Genomic DNA, 20,214 nt, shown 5'->3' on the forward strand with positions numbered 1-20,214 from the left:
GTTTATTTTTAATTTGGTAATAGATTCCTTTTAATAGCAAACTCGATCATGTGTCATGCAGAAAATGGACTATCTATGGACAGAAGTAGGTTTTTCCATTCTTGGGTATTCCTCAAGTAAGGCATGTTGGTAGGGAACCCCAACAAGGATGGCACACATGCTGAACTCTCCCACACAGACATGTTAGAAATGATTAAAAGCTGTGCCATTGACAAGGTGGGGAGGGGAGGAGAGAGAAGCATGTTCCCCTTCCCAGGTGATTCCTTCAGGGGAGAAGGAAAGCAAATTCTTGTAGGTCTCCCATTTATCAAGGTGTAACATAAAGGCAAGCTTTGTAATTAGGACTTAAGACGCATTTTTTTTTCATCTATTCAGAGGCTGCTGGCTGATTACTTGAAAAATCAGAGGAGTTTGTTGTCTGCCACCTGCTTTCCCTGCAGCAGTGGGGTGCTGGGGGGGTTTTAATTGCCAGCTGGGATTCCTGAATGCAAAGTGCCCCGGAGGTGGGGGCTGGAATGGAGCTGGGGGAAGGCAGGCGTTCCCCAGATCGCCCTGGCAGGAGTCCAGCACGCGAAGCCCTGCAGCCTTGAGGCACCTGTGCGCACTGCCTCCCCTGGAGCGGCGGGGCTTGAGAGGGACTGGCTGCCCGCGCTCGGCAGGCCGAAGGGGTTCTGGGGCTTGCTTCTCGGGCGGGGCTCCGGAGCCGCTGCTGAGCAGGCGCGGGGCGGGCAGGCGGGCGGGGGGCGGGCCGGAAGATCCTGCGGCGGGGCCACGTGTCCGGCGCGGGCGATGGGGCCGGAGGAGGCGGCGGCGGGGCCGGGGCCCGGGCGGCTGGCGGCGGCGCTGGCGGCCAACCTGGCGGCGTCCACGGGCGTGGTGTTCGCCAACAAGTGGCTGTACGAGCGCGCGCGCTTCCCGGCGCTGAGCCTGACGCTGCTGCACTTCGCGGCCACCTGGCTGGGGCTGCGCGCGTGCCGGGCGCGGGGCGTGTTCGCGCCGCGCGCGCTGCGGCCGGGCCAGGTGCTGCCGCTGGCGCTCAGCTTCTGCGGCTTCGTGGCGCTCACCAACCTCTCGCTGCGCAGCAACACCGTCGGCACCTACCAGCTGGCCAAGGCGCTCACCACGCCCGTCGTGCTGCTCCTGCAGCAGGCCGTCTACGGCCGACGCGCCCCCGCGCGCGTCAAGCTCACGCTGGTGAGGCACGGGTGAGTGGGGCTGGGGAGGCGCTGCCTCCCCTGCGGGGCGTCCTCCGCTCTGCGCGCGCCCGGGGGCACCCTTCACACTGCGCAGAGGTCACTGGGGGGAGGCAGGCCAGGTCCTGCCTCCCTGCACGTGCTCAGGGCCCCCCTTCCCGCTGCGCACGGGTGGGCGGGCAGGTGAGGCTGAGCCTCCTCACCACAGTCCCTCGAAAAGCTCCTCCACATGGGGCTGTGCAAGTACACACAACCCACACAACACAACCGCCCAAGCAGCAGTGCTTTTTGCAGGAGTAGAGATTCGCACCAGTCCAAGTTCTGGCAGCACCTCACAGAATGAGCTGTGAAAAATATGTACTGTGATTCTAAGCAAGCAAGAGTTCATTCTTTTTGTACCAAATCACCTGATTTAAGTCCCGTTGAACTCAGTTGGACTTACTTCTGAATAGACATGCATAGTATTGTGTTGTAGATCAAGTCTTTTTCTGAGTAGCAATTTAAATCACCTCTGGTTGTAAATAAGAATTGTATCTTCACTGAATTATATCTGTTGAATTGTATCTTCACTGAATGTATAGACCACTCACACATATTTTTTCCTTTGTAGATTCCAATCATTTTAGGTGTGTTCCTCAATTCTTACTACGATGTGAAATTTAACTTTCTTGGAATGGTGTATGCGTCTCTTGGCGTCCTGGTTACATCAGTTTATCAAGTGGTAAGTAGCTTTTTATCAGGTGCAGTTTTAGATTCAAAACAATCATTTTAATGCTTTGAGACTTGTCTTTTCTCCCAACTGTTGTCCTGTCCATTGTGGGTCATGAATGGGGGGACTGTGATTATACAGTGTGTTCTTTTGATAAGACCAAGGTATTCAATATTGATTGAAGGCAACAGAAACTGCATGCAAGTGAACTGTGCACCCCTTCCTCTTTTAAGAAGTGCTTGAATAGAATGAGGCATGTTGTAAGAGCCCACAGGGCTGCACCATAGCTGATGTGAAACTGTTCCTATGTTTCCTATGCTGCAAGTTGCGTTGTATTTTTTTTATTATGGGCTTCCTGGCATACCATAATGGCTGCAAGCATCCAGGAGATGCCATTCTGTCGTAGCAGCATAACTCAGAGAGGGCAACTCTTATTTATTGCCCTCTAACTGTCTGAGCTCTTTAGTGAAGTCACCTCTCCAGGCACAAATACTTATGATTCTGCTAACCAAACAGTATTTGCATTTACTTTGCATCTCTTTGAAAAACAACGATTTTCTCCAGAAGCGACTATGCCCTTGTATCTGAAAGATTGTGAGCGCTTTCAGCCTCATCCTATGCATGTTTACTAGGAAGTAAGACCCATGTTGTAAGCATAAGACTTTAGCTATAGCCTTGAGCATCTTGACAGAGAGATTCCGCGTACAGAGAGATTCAAACATTAACTTGTCTATTGTTGCAAAGCAGATATAGTACCATAGCACAGCAAGTATTCTGTGTGCGTGATTTGAAGGTTTGGGATTATGTTCCTAGGTTGTCTAGAGGCTTTGTTAGCCACATATCAGTATATTGGCACTACCGTGGCAACCACCGTGTACACTTAGGGCACAGTCCTAACCAGGTCTACTCAGAAGTAAGTCCTATTTTGTTCAGTGGGGCTTACTCTGAGGAAAGTGTGGTTAGGATTGCAGCCTAACTTGATCAAGAAATATATGAACTTCAGAAGGAGAAACGTGACTTAAAACAGTGCACCCAGAGCCTTTAACATCATAAGAACATAAGAACACCCCCACTGGATCAGGCCATAGGCCCATCTAGTCCAGCTTCCTGTATCTCACAGCGGCCCACCAAATGCCCCAGGGAGCACACCAGATAACAAGAGACCTCATCCTGGTGCCCTCCCCTGCATCTGGCATTCTGACATAACCCATTTCTAAAATCAGGAGGTTGCGCGTACACATCATGGCTTGTACCCCATAATGGATTTTTCCTCCAGAAACTTGTCCAATCCCCTTTTAAAGGTGTCTAGGCTAGACGCCAGCACCACATCCTGTGGCAAGGAGTTCCACAGACCGATCACATGCTGAGAAAAGAAATATTTTCTTTTGTCTGTCCTAACCCGCCCAACACTCAATTTTAGTGGATGTCCCCTGGTTCTGGTATTATGTGAGAGTGTAAAGAGCATCTCCCTATTCACTCTGTCCATTCCCTGCATAATTTTGTATGTCTCAATCATGTCCCCTCTCAGGCGTCTCTTTTCTAGACTGAAGAGGCCCAAACGCCGTAGCCTTTCCTCATAAGGAAGGTGCCACAGCCCAGTAATCATCTTAGTCGCTGTCTTTTGCACCTTTTCCATTTCCACTATGTCTTTTTTGAGATGCGGCGACCAGAACTGGACACAATACTCCAGGTGTGGCTTACCATAGATTTGTACAGCGGCATTATAATACTAGCCGTTTTGTTCTCAATACCCTTCCTAATGATCCCAAGCATAGAATTGGCCTTCTTCACTGCCGCCACACATTGGGTTGACACTTTCATCGACCTGTCCACCACCACCCCAAGATCTCTCTCCTGATCTGTCACAGACAGCTCAGAACCCATCAGCCTATATCTAAAGTTTTGATTTTTTGCCCCAATGTGCATGACTTTACACTTACTGACATTGAAGCGCATCTGCCATTTTGTTGCCCATTCTGCCAGTCTGGAGAGATCCTTCTGAAGCTCCTCACAATCACTTCTGGTCTTCACCACTCGGAAAAGTTTGGTGTTGTCTGCAAACTTAGCCACTTCACTGCTCAACCCTGTCTCCAGGTCATTTATGAAGAGGTTGAAAAGCACCGGTCCCAGGACAGATCCTTGGGGCACACCGCTTTTCACCTCTCTCCATTGTGAAAATTGCCCATTGACACCCACTCTCTGCTTCCTGGCCTCCAACCAGTTCTCAATCCACGAGAGGACCTGTCCTCTAATTCCCTGACTGTGGAGTTTTTTCAGTAACCTTTGGTGAGGGACCGTGTCAAACGCCTTCTGAAAGTCCAGATATATAATGTCCATGGGTTCTCCCGCATCCACATGCCTGTTGACCTTTTCAAAGAATTCTATAAGGTTTGTGAGGCAAGACTTACCCTTACAGAAGCCATGCTGACTCTCCTTCAGCAAGGCCTGTTCGTCTATGTGTTTTGAGATCCTATCTTTGATGAGGCATTCCACCATCTTACCCGGTATGGATGTTAGGCTGACCGGCCTATAGTTTCCCGGGTCCCCCCTCTTTCCCTTTTTAAAGATAGGCGTGACATTTGCTATCCTCCAATCTTCTGGCACCATGGCCGTTTTGAGGGACAAGTTGCATACCTTAGTCAAGAGATCTGCAACTTCATTCTTCAATTCCTTAATAACCCTTGGGTGGATGCCATCAGGGCCCGGTGACTTATTGATCTTTAATTTATCAATGAGGTCTGAAACATCTTCTCTTTTAACCTCTATCTGACTTAACTCCTCGGTCAGGAGGGGCCGTTCGGGCAGCAGTATCTGCCCGAGGTCTTCTGCCGTGAAGACAGATGCAAAGAACTCATTTAATTTCTCTGCCATCTCTAAGTCTCCTTTTATCTCCCCTTTCCCTCCCTCACCATCCAGAGGGCCAACCGCTTCTCTGGCGGGTTTCCTGCTTCTAACATATTTGAAGAAGCTTTTATTATTCCCCTTAATGTTGCCGGCCATGCGTTCCTGATAGTCTCGCTTGGCCTCCAGTATCACCTTCTTACATTTCTTTTGCCACAGTTTATGTTCCTTTTTATTCTCCTCATTAGGGCAAGACTTCCATTTACGGAAGGAAGCTTCCTTGCCCTTCACAGCCTCTCTAACTTGGCTGGTTAGCCATGCGGGCACCCTCCTGGATTTAGTGGAACCCTTCAAAACTGAGCCCTTTGTCATCTAGTTTAAGGTGGTTCTCAGGTCAGCATGGGACGGTGTAAACAGAAAACCCAGCAGTCTGAACTTTTGGAAGTAATTTGGATAAATGAGATGTATAAATGCCTTTTGTGTTGGTGTCGAAGTGCATCAATACTTGGCAGCAGTCGCACAAGATTGCTTGTAACGGCCCTTGCTTTCATATTAGGAGTTAGAACATAAGAACAGCCCCACTGGATCAGGCCATAGGCCCATCTAGTCCAGCTTCCTGTATCTCACAGCGGCCCACCAAATGCCCCAGGGAGCACACCAGATAACAAGAGACCTCATCCTGGTGCCCTCCCTTGCATCTGGCATTCTGACATAACCCATTTCTAAAGTCAGGAGGTTGCACATACACATCATGGCTTGTACCCCGTAATGGATTTTTCCTCCAGAAACTTGTCCAATCCCCTTTTAAAGGCGTCTAGGCTAGACGCCAGCACCACATCCTGTGGCAAGGAGTTCCACAGACCGACCACACGCTGAGTAAAGAAATATTTTCTTTTGTCTGTCCTAACCCGCCCAACACTCAATTTTAGTGGATGTCCCCTGGTTCTGGTATTATGTGAGAGTGTAAAGAGCATCTCCCTATCCACTGTCCATCCCCTGCATAATTTTGTATGTCTCAATCATGTCCCCCCTCAGGCGTCTCTTTTCTAGGCTGAAGAGGCCCAAACGCCGTAGCCTTTCCTCATAAGGAAGGTGCCCCAGCCCCGAAATCATCTTAGTCGCTCTCTTTTGCACCTTGTTGTTGTATGTCACCATGTATGTTGTATGGAGTTGTATGTCACCATGTATTTTTCTTTGTTTCAGTGGGTAGGTGCAAAACAACATGAGCTACAGGTCAACTCTATGCAGTTGTTGTACTATCAAGCCCCCATGTCCTGCGGTATCTTGTTGTGTATTGTACCTTTCTTTGAACCTGTATTTGGAGAAGGTGGAATTTTTGGACCCTGGACGCTTTCTGCTGTGGTGAGCTTTGAAAGCTTAATGCTGTATTCTTTTTATTTAACAATAACAATAAAGCACTTGGTGAAAAGTTACGGACATGCGTAGTTTAGTATACGAAGAAGAAATGTACTAGTGATCGTGGAGCACAGAAAGCAAAAAACCCCTAATTTCGGCTAAATACCATTTCTGGAGCAATTGCCACAAACCTGGGAAAATAAAGATGTCCCAGTCTGGGAGTACTGGTTATGTTGGCTGGCATGTTCTGAACTAAATCGGGACTGGATTCCAACATTCATTAAGAACATAAGCCCCGCTGGATCAGGCCATAGGCCCATCTAGTCCAGCTTCCTGTATCTCACAGCGGCCCACCAAATGCCCCAGGGAGCACACCAGACAACAAGAGACCTGCAAGGCTTCCTGGGAATTGTAGTCAAGAACATAAGAACAGCCCCACTGGATCAGGCCATAGGCCCATCTAGTCCAGCTTCCTGTATCTCACCGTGGCCCACCAAATGCCCCAGGGAGCACATGAGGTAACAAGAGACCTGCAAGGCCTCCTGGGAATTGTAGTTTAAGAACATAAGAACAGCCCCACTGGATCAGGCCAAGGGCCCATCTAGTCCAGCTTCCTGTATCTCACAGCGGCCCACCAAATGCCCCAGGGAGCACACCAGACAACAAGAGACCTGCAAGGCTTCCTGGGAATTGTAGTCAAGAACATAAGAACAGCCCCACTGGATCAGGCCATAGGCCCATCTAGTCCAGCTTCCTGTATCTCACCGCGACCCACCAAATGCCCCAGGGAGCACACCAGACAACAAGAAGACCTGCATCCTGGTGCCCTCCCTTGCATCTGGCATTCTGACATAGCCCATTTCTAAAATCAGGAGGTTGCACATACACATCATGGCTTGTACCCCATAATGGATTTTTCCTCCAGAAACATGTCCAATCCCCTTTTAAAGGCATCCAGGCCAGATGCCGTCACCACATCCTGTGGCAAGGAGTTCCACAGACCGACCACACGCTGAGTAAAGAAATATTTTCTTTGGTCTGTTCTAACTCTCCCAACACTCAATTTTAGTGGATGTCCCCTGGTTCTGGTGTTATGTGAGAGTGTAAAGAGCATCTCCCTATCCACTCTGTCCATCCCCTGCATAATTTTGTATGTCTCAGTCATGACCCACCTCAGGCATCTCCTTTCTAGACTGAAGAGGCCCAAACACCATAGCCTTTCCTCATAAGGAAGATGCCCCAGCCCATTGATTGGCCTTTGTGAGCTCTGGGTTTTGCAGGTGTCACCAACTGCCTGAAGGGGCCCCAGCTAGTTACAAACTTCACAGCTTCTATTTATTGGACATTCTGAGCTTAATTAGTCCAATGTGGTGTTAAGTGCATTGCTTATTATATTAATTCAGATGGTTCACACTACTTAACACTTCCAGGGTGTGAAAAGACCTCATTGACACCATCTTCAGTTGTGTTTGCTGGAGCTTTCTTAATGCTTCCTGGGTCTCAGGCTATAATCCTTTGCACACTTACCTGGGAGTAAGCCTCACTGAGCACTGTGGGAGTTTACTTGCATAACTGAACTGCATGCCTCTTCTTAAAATGGAAAACCTCTGTAGAACCACTGTATATTTTAAAAACCAACACAGGTTCTGTTCCTACAGAATCCACTTTGCTCATTTTAATTTTAGGCTCAGTCTATTCTGTTGCATATTACAGCTGTTCTGTTTTTAGGTATGTTCATTTTGTGTGTTCTCAATCCATAGCTTATGGTTATCCTCTCTGCAGTCATAGCCTTTATGGTGAACTTAACTATTTACTGGATCATTGGGAATACTTCGCCAGTCACGTATCCTTTTCTTGATTTCATTGTTTCTTTCAGTTGAAAAATATTTCTGGAGTGGTCAGTCTCTTTTAAATATAGTAAGGAGATTAAGATGCAAACCAGCCTGATGAATAATGTGTTTTGTTCTGAATATGAGAACAACAACAAAAATTAACCCTGCTGTGTTGCTTATGAGTAGGGCATAGGGGAGGTTTCCTTCCTATCTGCAAGTGTTACACACACCCCTAAGAAAAGGTCTAAGAATGTCACCAGCCTATTACCATATGACACTGTCTTGTACAGAATCGGGCCATTTGCTTATCTAGCCCAGCATTTTCTGATCCAACTACGAGTGGCTCTCCAAAGCCTCTGTAGAGGTCCTGATACCCCATATTCTTTTTAAACAGAGAAACCAGGGATTGAATCTGGGACCAAAGTGCCTGCTGAGCATTTGTTTTGTCACTAATCCATTTGGGGGGGGGGCTGTTTGGGTTAAGGACTGAGATCAGTGGAGCACCTGCCCCCCCCCAGCCAAGAGTCAATCACCTCATACAACAGGCTTTGTGTTTCCAAAGCAGTATCTTTTTCTATGTTTCTTAATTTGCAGGACTTAAGTCCCAATCCCACGCAGAGTTAAATGTGTTTTTAGTTCCTTGACTTAAGACAGGCTTAGGAATGCTTAGCTTTATGTCAAGCTGGGTTGGTTCAAATGATACTAACCCAGTCCGTCTGGACCCAAGCCAGTCATACCTATTCATGATATGTGTACATCTCAGCCTATTCCCTTAAATACCAGGGAAGAGGGAGGACTCCTTTTGTCTGAATCATGCCTGTACAGAGGCCGCTAAACCTACGTTTTTCAGTGTTCAAATGCTTGATGTACTCTTGTCCCTCCACATAAAAGAGGGAATGATGGAAAAAAATTTCAGTTTGTGGAGAATGAGTACATGAATATTGCAACGTAAAGCATGGCAGATGGTGAGATATAGTAACAGAGAACTATTTGAAATAAAAAAACTTGGGTTGGCAGAAAGATGGGAACTGTCTCACTAGCAAGAGCAGGCTGCAGTCTTGCGTCCCTCACTAGCAAGCGTAGGCTGCTTTAAATCCCATGGACTTAAATCCTGCTGAAGTCAGTGGGACGTAAAGCAGTCAAACGTGCCTAAGATTGCAACCTGAGGGTATACATTAACTCAGCAGATTGTTTTACACGTTGGTACATCCACACTCCTTAACAAATCTGTACAGCTACAATATGTTCGGACACTTCAAATTCTGCATTACCCTTATGGGAGGGTACATCTTATTTAAGGATCCACTGTCAATCAATCAAGGTTTTGGCATTGCTTGCACCTTGTTTGGCATTTTAGCTTACACCCACTTCAAACTGAGTGAGCAGGAAGTGAACAAGAGCAGGCTCGTTCAAAGTCCGTAAATTCAATATTGATGCAGATTACTGATGAGTCCTTTTAATATGCACTGGTTTTCAAACAAGCAAAACAGCTGGATTAGAAGAAACTGCATCCTAGTTGTTAATGAGAGTACTGTAATAGTGTTCTTTTTATTTTTAATTAGGACGCTACATACAATCCAGCTTTTACTGTCTTTGTCCATGCTTTCTCTAAGACATATAAATGATTTCTGTATTTAAGAGACTGTTTATCGTTACAGTGGCAGTTCTAAGAAAACTCTTCTGTTCATGCCAAATTAACTCATTGAGGCAGATGTGACATTAAATGCCAAAGGAATTCGTTTTGTCCTCCTATTCATGTCAGTATTACCATTGTTTGTCAGAAAAGAGACTGTGCGCTGATATTGTGAAGTCATATGAACATGTTTCCTCCTTGGTTGGGCAACGATGGAAACCAAAGTTCATTTTTCTTATTTTCTTAACAAGTCTTTTTGGATGTTATCTTGTTTCTCATGTGCTCATGTATGGATACGGCTTCCATAAAGATCTATGAGAAGAAAAATTTTTAGGGTACTGGAAGTTTAGCAGTAAAGCTAATTTCAGCACTATGAAGACCTTAGAACAGTGCAATCTTTTGCAGCTAGATCAGATTTCCTTAGAAAACATTGCAAACATTGTCGGTTCAGTGCAGGGCTGGCTCCTGTAACTTGAAATACTATTTTCCTGGCCCCATCTTCAGGGCCAAACAATGGCTTGTACAAAAGGTTTAAGTGGCCATCTTGAGCCAGTGCAGATATGCTTTTTCCAGTCCTTTAACCAAGTTTATATAGTCCTCCACATCTTGTGTGTCTGTTTTCCAGTGGGTTTAACTATGGTGTAAGAGTTAGCTCAGTCTTCATTTTAGCTGCAGGTAATGTTAAACGGGGTTTGCCTTTCATTAGGATTTTCAATTGGCTTCAGGCTCTGGCTTCAAATTCCGGTTGTAGTTGGCATTTAACATTGGTATTGTGGAAATGTTTAGCCATCCTTAAGTTGGTGGAGGCAGGGAATTTGCAAGTGAATGCGGGGGGGGGGGGGCTGATGAGATGCTTCGTGTGAACCCCCAATCCAGCATTAAGGGCTCAGAAGCATGGCATCTCACTGGTTCCTGTATTTGAATAAGGAAATGGGAGTGTTCTTGATCTGATTAGATCTAATGCCTTAACTGAGATGTCAGATTTCTGGGAAACTTGAAAGCATGGTGAGGGAAGAAATTAAATGTATGGGGGGAAATGAAACATCCACAGAGGTTAACTGATCTCCAGAGTAACTATACTTGTCTGAAGTGTGTCAGGCCTCCTGTAATCCTACCTTAGGAATCCAACATATACTGTGGAAATTGACCTGCTATGGTGTCATATTGGCTCTACCACAGTTCTGAGGATGAAACCTGGAATAAACAGCACTAATTGATTGTGCCATGTTGGGGGGGGGGTTCCCCAAGGGATCCTGGGGAACGGTGTGCCTTTCCTCCGCTGTTAAAATAGATGCCAGTTCTGACAAAAGACTGAAGCCATAAATCTGAGGTGCCCGCTCTGATACAAAACTGAAATATTGTGCTTTTAAAGAGATGTTGGCTTTGCCTCAGCAGCAGCAAAGTTCATTTGACAATCAAAGAATTGTTATGGGGTCAGTTTAAAAACCCACACATTTGGAATTAGAATAACGTAATGAGCCACCTGTATTGCATTTTGGTTTTGTCCATGTAATGGTAAGGAAATGTAATGGGTGCAAGATTAAATAGCTGAACTTAGCAGCCTCTGCAAAAGTTAGTTGAAGGCTCACCTCCTCTGATAAGGTTTCTCTTTACAGAAAAAATGATCCAGACCTCCAGGCCCAAATATGTTCAGTGATTTGAGCAGCACAATGCAGAAAAAGCAACCTCACAAAAGTGACTTGTGCAGTGTGACCTGTTGTGGGAGGTTTAGGGATGGAGTGTAGGAGTCTCCAGCAGAGCGAAAAACAAACGGCAGCACAACAGAAACTCGAGGCTGATGTCCAAGGCAATCTCTCCGAAGGCAAAGAAGCATTTGACACGAGAGTTAGGTTCCATCACCAAGATATATTATATACAAGGATATTTACAGCAACACTGGTCAGTCATACAGCAACACACATTACGGCATCCTGATTCCTATTTCCCCAGCTCACACTCACCACCCTACACGCTCACCCTCACTCACCGTTGAGTGTTTGTCTGCGGCCTTGTTATATGCACAAGGCACACCCACAATCAGCTGCACAGAGTCAGCAATCAGGAATAGCTGCTACTTGTTACTAGCTACAAACAGTCTATTCACCACAGCGTTTGTTGCATTCCCTCCTGTGCACAGGACCTGAGTGATTTCCTGGGTTCAGACCCCAACAAGTTTGTTGGGTCATTCATTTCTCAAATAGTTCCTGTTTGTAGTGGAATCGTCAATAACCTGGTTTTATACTTTTCTGTTTGAGATTTGTTTCCAGTGTTGCAGTAAGACCATTTCAACTCCTGACCAGCTCTGTGTTGAGTGTTATACAAATGAAAGATTTTCCAGTATCTTCTTGGATATCTGTAATTTACTGTTTAAAAAACAAAAAGGCTGCAGAGAAATAGGTTCAAGCCAGTGAGATCTTCACGTGCATATTGTTCCAATATATGCATCAGTGTAGCAGTTTGCACTAATTTTGTGTTGTGCACAATCTTTCTCAAATGTAAATACATCATAAGGGTCTGCTTAATTAAGAACAAGAGACTACTTCAAATGCCTGCTGCGTAAAGATGCAAGATTGCCGCTAGCCACAGAGTGGATTAAAGAGCTGCTATAATCTTCGACTCAGCGCTGTGTCTAAAAAGATAACAGAAGAGGGACCATACCAACAGTGTCTCTTCCAGTTGGGCATCAATAAATCTCTCCCCCCCCCCATGCACGCATGTGCATACATCTTCAGATGTAGGAGAGGCTTGTTTCCACATCTCATTAAACTATACAATGATTTGCAATTATAAGAGGTCATGTAAATGTACAGTGTACAATAGGAATGTAAAGGACTCAATGGTACAAATGACTGCACTGAAGTTGGTCTTCTCAGTGACAAAGATGTCAATGAAATGCACAATTTAAGTATAATCCATCCATAGCTTAAAAAAAATGTGTTGTGTAACAGAATGAAGAGTTTTTTAATTGAGTACCTTTTGGGTTGCTTATTACGAATAAAATAATTCTCGATATTAGCCTTGCCTGTGGACTTTGTCTCTGGAAGTTTGGGAAGATCCAAAAAAGAGGATTAAGGAGATGATAGCTGACATTGAAGGCAAAATGGTTTAGAAGAATTGGAGAATGAAGACCTTGATTCTTCATGGAGAGAAAATCACTAGCCGTTTCTAACTTCAGTTTCAGTAGACTTGAAAAGGACAAGAGAAACATCTGTCTTCCTGGCATTTATGAAAGCTGTCAGGAAGCTTTGATACTGTTCTACCCTTGGCTGTACCTGTGGATGTACCACAAATAGCATTACGGAGGCACTACATATTTCTGTTGAATCAGACCTCTGTCTCCAAAGTAGACAAGCCTGCATTCATCCGAAGAATGGAGGCCACTGACATACCTTAAGTCTCATTGCCCAGTGCAAATGTTTTCAATATACAAAGGAGGAAAAAACTCAAGGCTCACACACTGAGTAATCTGTCAATTGATCTAGCTTCTCATTGCCACAATCAAAAAATGCCACCCAGGCAGCAGTGGTCTATCTGTGGGGCCTACTCAGTCAGTTGGTTCAGGCAGCAGATTGGCAAGGGATCTTGCCTTCTGTCTACCCACTCTACCTCTAAAGCTTCTCCCCTATTCCATAGATTGGAAAAGAGGGTCAGAGTAGAAGAGGAAGTGGGGTGAATGGTGAGCAAGAATATGATTTCTCTAGTCTCTACACACTGTCTCCCAATCCAAGGAGCTGGGTGTGGGGGTGAATAGAGATTGGCCTCTTCTGGTATCCTGAGGTTTTGGCAGCTTCAAGCAGGGGTCTCTAAACTTTTTGGCTGAAGGGCCGCATCAATTATCTGGGGCACAGTGTCGAGGACTGGGGAAAAAATTAAATATAAAATTTAAATAAATACATTAGAGATGGAACTTAGATGAATGAATAAATGAATGGGCTCAAAAGTCTAGGACTTCTCCAAGCACCAACACAGACCAAGAAAGAAAGCACACACTTAAATGGACCCCCATTTGCCCACCCCACAAGCACAACTCTGGTTGTGTTTGGTCAACTGGTCCAGAGGCTCTCGGGATCAGAGGCTGGCTGTTGGCAAGATAGAGGCTCGCTGCGGGCCGCATCTAGCCCCTGGGCCGGGGTTTGGAGACCCCTGGCTTAGAGGAAGGGCTATTATGTGAGATGCTTACAGTAGTCCAAAATACAGCCCAGTACTTCCTGCAACATAGGGATTTATGTGCCCCACTATAGGGTGCTTTCCTGTCCAGTATGCATGGAACTGCTGTGCATACTGGAAGGACTATGGAAATCAGAGTTAAGTACTGTAATTCATAGTGATAAATTTGTTTTTACATATTCACCAATAGTCATGGAGCCTGTACAGGTAGTAGTCTAAAGATTATCACTTTTGAACAGCTAATCCAATCGGCATAAATTTGGGTTGACTGATACTGTGGTGACCCACCCCTTGCCCATCAGAAACTGCCAAGAACACACTGATTCAGACCAGTAACTAAACAACAAGATTTTCAACATCTTAAAGATTATAAATTGCTTGTAGGAAAATGCATAGAATATTAAGCTTTTAGTGAACATGGCAACAGTGCAGGCACACCTGCGTTGGCATTCTGACACATCAGAAAGCCATTGCCTTGTTCTTGTTAAGTAGAAGCTGCAGCCTTAGATAACATGCTGAGTCTGAAGCCCAGTAGCCTGTCAACAAGAGGATGTTATGAAGAAGCGGTTCTTATCAATGTCAATGGAATTTGTGGTTAGCTAGAAAGCCGGCTAGAGGCAGCCTAGAGACAGTTTTCAAACAGTATAACCTTCAGTAACTCTCTTTGTATTGCAAGGGATTGCGACACTTGTTTAAGAATAAATAGAGCTTGGCAGAGGCGGAGCAACTGGCTCTCTCAGATCTGTTCCAGCTTCAGCCTCTCTGCATCCCTCTAAAATCTGTCTCCCAGCTCATTCATTGCTTTGTGCCTTGCTGTTCCTGTTAAAAGTCTAAACTTTCTCAGTGCACTCTGCACTCCCACCAAACAACAAGGCCCCAAAAGCCTTAGTTGTTTCCCAAAGCAGCATCTTGCACTGCTACAATTGCTATTCAGTTAAGTATGTGTAGTGATGCAATTTACAGTAGTTGTAACTTTTGCCTTATTTCAACTTAGCTTACTTTTCTTTCTGAATCTTACCTTAATTTTCATGTCTGTCTTGTTTCCACAAGATGTCACTGTTCCCAGCAAACTGGCTTCATCTATCAATTTCTTAACAGCATTCTGTTTTTGCTGGTCCTGTTGCAAAAGCTTCTTGAGAATTCCTAAAATGCAGTTTCTCTTGATGGATCACTTAGTAGGAGCATGACTTTTTCAAGCCCTTGTGATCTCTTTCACAAGCTACAACCTTTCACCTTAAATCTTAAGGACAATTGCCTGGTTTTCAATTTCTCTCCTTAAAATCCTCCCTATTTCCAACCTAATGAATATCTCTAGGCCTATTTAAGTTAGTTGAGACTAGGGAAATATCCCCCCTCATGCCAGAATAAATTAGAAATGTGTCTGTATTTCACATATGCGTGTTCATGTGGTGGGTTGGTCAGCCACTGCTTCAGTTTGGGAGGCTGCCTGTAATGGATGGCCATTGGGATGTAATGAAAGCTAGGATGACCACCCAAGTCCTGAGACAGGAAAGAAGTGTCATTGTTCAAGACAGGCTGTAAGTCCTTGATGTTACATTCCAGTGGTTTTAGCTGGGAGCTGAGGGTGATGACCAGTGGTGGTCAAGTGCATCGGTAAAGCAGCTACCGCGTTTTTCCAGACTCACAAAGAGAGTCTGGTCCAACAAGAAGCTGACGGAACATACCAAGATCCAGGTCTACAGAGCTTGCGTCCTGAGTACACTTCTGTACTGCAGCGAGTCATGGACTCTTTGCTCACAACAGGAGAGGAAACTGAGCGCTTTCCACATGCGCTGCCTCCGACGTATTCTCGGCATCACCTGGCAGGACAAAGTTCCAAACAACACAGTCCAGGAACGTGCTGGAATCCCTAGCATGTATGCACTACTGAAACAGAGACGCCTGCGTTGGCTCGGTCATGTCGTGAGAATGGATGATGGCCGGATCCCAAAGGATGTTCTCTATGGAGAACTCGTGCAAGAAAAGCACCCTACAGGTAGACCACAGCTGCGATACAAGGACATCTGCAAGAGGGATCTGAAGGCCTTAGGGATGGACCTCAACAAGTGGGAAACCCTGGCCTCTGAACAGCCCGCTTGGAGGCAGGCTGTGCAACATGGCCTTTCCCAGTTTGAAGAGACACTTGGCCAACAGTCTGAGGCTAAGAGGCAAAGAAGGAAGGCCAATAGCCAGAGAGACAGACCAGGGACAGACTGCACTTGCTCCCAGTGTGGAAGGGATTGTCACTCCCGGATTGGCCTTCTCAGCCACACTAGACGCTGTGCCAGAACCATCTTTCAGAGCGCGATACCATAGTCTTTCGAGACTGAAGGTTGCCAATACAAATATTCCTAGGTACCAGTCTGGCTTTGTCCCCCTGTCTTCCTGAACTATTAGCTTGACAAAGCAATGACCAGCCAGCATTCAGGACTACAAAGTTCCAATATGGAGTATCTATAAAAGTCAACAGTCAGTAGCCTATAAGAATTACAGAAATATATTGCCTACTGGTAGAATACCTCAGAAAAAAGCCCATCTTGGGTTACTCCCTGAAGAGCCCTTGCATTCTTAACTACTCAGGTTTACCGCACAGCAGTCTTGCTCACAGGAAGACATTTGCCAGTTAAGTAGTGAGAAAGAGAAGTCTGCAAGTCACCACTGCCTGATTTTAAAAGATTAGTCATGGAACTCTTAGTCATGAAAAGAGGCTGAAATGACTGTCCTGAGCAGTCACAAGAACAGACTATTCTTTCTTAGTCTGCTTTTGCAGAGATATTTTTAATAGCAAATTTAACTTTCCATCTAGGCTGCAGTGTTTCTGCAAGCAGTGCCTGTTTCTCTATCAACACATACACAGCCTGCTTCGCTGGTTCAGTGCAGAGTAATGTCAAGTGAGATCTTTGATGGGATAGCAGCATCTGCTGAAGAGCCTCACAGCCCAATCCTATCCATGTCTACTCAGAAGTAAGTCCCATTAGAGTCAATGGGGCTTACTCATTAGAGTCAATAGGGCTTACTCCCAGGAAAGTGTGGATAGGATTGGGCTGTTAGTCTTGACCAGTGGTAGTTGCTGTGTGCGCTTTTAGAACATGTGAAACATGCACAAATGGGGAAAATTGAGTGCAGTGGCCATTCAATGGAATGGCATGAAAAGATGGCATGACTCTGTAACTAAAGATGAAGAAGGCAATGTGCCCAGGCTGGAGCGGGGGGGGGGGGGGTGTGCGGCTTATAACACTGGCTCCTATGGAAACCAGCACTGCATTTGATGGAACACAGTGGCAGAGCTGGGTTTCATCCAAATATTGGTGATTGCCACACCAGCTTGAAACCCCCAGATTATGTCTCTCAGTTGTTTCATATAGATGTAAAATAAAATGGGAGGTGAGGTAAAACCTTCTGGCATGCCTCAGGCCAGAGTGATGGCAGGAACCCCCCCCCCTCCATACTACCTTCTGGAGTCTTTATAGCTTTGGCTAATAGCTATAAAGACCAGAACCATTGCAAGCAGTGCCCCCCCAGCCCCAATACAGCCAAACAATCCAGAAGGATGCAATGGCTGATGATGTCAAAATCTACTGTGAGGTCCAGCAGGACCAACAGGGATGCATTCCCCGTGTCCACGCCCTGGTTTAGGTAATCCACTATTGCACCTCCCCTCCCAAAACCAGGCCTGAAGCTGGACTGAAAGAGGTCCAGATAACCAGTTTCATCCAGGAGACTCTGGAGTTAGGATGCCACTACCTGCTCAATCACCTTGTCCAGAAACCAGAGGTTTGGAACTGAATGGTAATTATCCAGTATGGCAGGGTCCATGGAGGGCTTCTTTGGGTGTGTGTATATGTGAAACATGTCAACACCCCCTCCCTCAGAACAAACTATCCTTCTTGTTTACTCAGCCTGTCCCTGTCAGAGCTTAGGAACCAAGCCAGGCAAGGGTCAAGTGGGCAAGGAGACGGCCTCATACTCCGGAGCACCCTGTCCACATCCTCAGGCCAAACAAGATGAAAAGGATCTAGAACAGGATCAAAAGAGGCAAAAGGGATGTTGAATGAACTATTAACATGTAGTCCAGGCCATAACACATGCAAACATCTCCAGAGTGCCTAGTGAGGATATTGAAGTCCTCCCAGCACCAACTCAGGGGCACCCCAGCCAGCTCAGACAGGGAGTCTGTTGGGCAGCAGGGCAGACTGTAAACCAACAGGATGCCAGAACCAGGGGACGTCCACTAAAACTGTGAGAGCTTGAACAGACAAAAGAAAATATTTCTTACCCAGCATGTGATTAACCTGAGGAACTCCATGCGGCAGGATGTGCTGATGGCACCAGGCCAAGATATCTTTAAAAGGAAATTGGACATTGATGAAAGAATAGTCCATCACAGGTTACAAGCCATGATGACCAGCCAGGTTTCAGAGGTAGCCTATCTCTGAATGCCAGATGCAAGGGAAGGCAACAGGTAACTTGTTATCTTGAGTGGGCCACTGTGAGATACAGGAAACTAGATTAGATGGGCCTTTGGCCTGATCCAGCGGGGCTCTTATGTTCTTAGAATCCATATCCTGCCTCACCAGTTCACCATTGAGCAAAGACACTTAAAGCCAGGAAACTGCTGGACAAGGCACCTGGAAAGGGGGACAGACTCATGAAAGGTTATCATGACCCCGCAGCTCTCTCCCTGCAGCCTTGGCTGCTGATACATAGTCACTGCAAACTTATGTTATCTAGGAATGTTTCTGTATAAGAGGAGCAAAGGTTGATCTGCAGGATCTTGATCTGTCAGCTGTAGGTCGGGGACACTCCAGTTTATTATACTTTTGGATTTTAAGTGTTATATTTAAGAGGTTTGCCTGGGCAATTCAGCTATGACTGCAGCAACTGTTACCCTGCACATTCCTAATCTTGTCTGATCTCGGAAGCTAAGCAGGGTCAGGCCTGGTTAGTACTTGGATGGGAGACCGCCTAGGAATACCGGGTGCTGTAGGCTTATACCATAGTCTTTCAAGACTGAAGGTTGCCAACCATCAGCTATGACTGTACAGATGTCACTCCTTGATGTGATCATCCAAAGGCTTCCTTGCTGCTGCTGTTTAACCAAGGGACAAGCCTAGGCAGCTACCCATTTCTTGTGCAATACCTAGGCAATTGTGAGATACACATGAAATGCTCTCTAGCAACAGTCACACTTTAAAGACCTTTGTGCACACTCTTCTGCAGAGGATCCATCTATTTACCTGGCATATACTTGCTGCCTCAGTTATCTGAATGGAACTCTGTGGTTTATACATTTGTTGTGCTGGTATAGCTGCCAGCAGGGAATGAAAGACTTCCGACCTGTCAGTTGGGATCTATGTGATAAGTACTTGTGTAGGACAGTCTCTGTACATGTGCCAGTGTTTGCGGGTGAAAGTGCATGTATGGTTGGGCATGCATGTTGCGCATATGTTTAAAATCTGCCATGTTAAAAGCTGCCAAAAGAGGGGATGTTTAAAAGCTGCCATGTCCTGCTGTCTTGAGAGTAAGGCCGACTTGCTCTCAGTAAGCCAGTAGGCTTGCCTTCTGAACCAAGATGCACAAAATCAGGCTGTGGGGCTGATAACATACATCCATGTGCGAATGCGCAATGTAAGCTGGGACATGGTTGAGATAATGGGGCAAAACAGGCCTCTTGTGTGCACAGTGGTTTTGTCACAGGTAGGTTTGGTGCCCTGGAAGGCCCCCTCTTCATATCTCCCATGGATGCCAAACAACTGCCATTCACTCATTACACAGTACTTGTAGTTTAATTAGTGTTTTCGTGGAAGTGGGGACACCCCTTATTACATGTTGGCAACCTTCAGTCTTGAAAGACTCTGGTATCGCGCTCTGAAAGGTGGTTCTGGAACAGCGTCTAGTGTGGCTGAAAAGGCCAATTCGGGAGTGACAGTCCCTTCCACACCGGGAGCAAGTGCAGTCTGTCCCTGGTCTGTCTCCCTGGCTACGGGCCTTCCTTCTTTGCCTCTTTGCCACAGTCTGTTGGCCAAGTGTCTCCTCAAACTGGGAAAGGCCATGCTGCACAGCCTGCCTCCAAGCAAGCCACTCAGAGGCCAGGGTTTCCCACTTGTTGAGGTCCATCCCTAAGGCCTTCAGATCCCTCTTGCAGATGTCCTTGTATCGCAGCTGTGGTCTACCTGTAGGGCGCTTTCCTTGCACGAGTTCTCCATAGAGGAGATCCTTTGGGATCCGGCCATCATCCATTCTCACGACATGACCGAGCCAACGCAGGCGTCTCTGTTTCAGCAGTGAATACATGCTAGGGATTCCAGCACGTTCCAGGACTGTGTTGTTTGGAACTTTGTCCTGCCAGGTGATGCCGAGGATGCGTCGGAGGCAGCTCATGTGGAAAGCGCTCAGTTTCCTCTCCTGTTGTGAGTGGAGAGTCCATGACTCACTGCAGTACAGAAGTGTACTCAGGACGCAAGCTCTGTAGACCTGGATCTT

The 20,214-nt window shown here is 46.2% G+C and overlaps 1 protein-coding gene and 1 pseudogene across 1 annotated transcript; both read left to right on the plus strand.

Annotated features, from left to right (window-relative positions):
* Nucleotides 1-789: 789 nt before the first annotated feature.
* Nucleotides 790-12,579, plus strand: SLC35E3 (solute carrier family 35 member E3). Its single transcript, XM_066634525.1, has 5 exons — nucleotides 790-1,194; nucleotides 1,804-1,914; nucleotides 5,947-6,105; nucleotides 7,860-7,942; nucleotides 9,167-12,579. The coding sequence occupies exons 1-5, from the start codon at nucleotides 790-792 to the stop codon at nucleotides 9,351-9,353; spliced, it is 945 nt and encodes a 314-aa protein (XP_066490622.1). The 3' UTR covers nucleotides 9,354-12,579.
* Nucleotides 12,580-18,601: 6,022 nt separating this feature from the next.
* On the plus strand, nucleotides 18,602-18,721 carry LOC136658212 (5S ribosomal RNA; annotated as a pseudogene).
* The last annotated feature ends 1,493 nt before the right edge of the window (nucleotides 18,722-20,214 follow it).

The sequence above is a fragment of the Tiliqua scincoides genome, chromosome 7 (genome assembly GCF_035046505.1).
Source record: "Tiliqua scincoides isolate rTilSci1 chromosome 7, rTilSci1.hap2, whole genome shotgun sequence".
In the NCBI taxonomy this organism is placed as follows: Eukaryota; Metazoa; Chordata; class Lepidosauria; order Squamata; family Scincidae; genus Tiliqua; species Tiliqua scincoides.

Excerpts from the sequence above, each read along its gene's own strand:
- SLC35E3 (XM_066634525.1), top strand. The coding sequence starts at position 790 with ATGGGGCCGGAGGAGGCGGCGGCGGGGCCGGGGCCCGGGCGGCTGGCG. Across the intron at positions 1,195-1,803 it reads CGCGCGTCAAGCTCACGCTG|ATTCCAATCATTTTAGGTGT; the intron begins GTGAGGCACGGG and ends TTTCCTTTGTAG. Across the intron at positions 6,106-7,859 it reads CCTGGACGCTTTCTGCTGTG|CTTATGGTTATCCTCTCTGC; the intron begins GTGAGCTTTGAA and ends CTCAATCCATAG.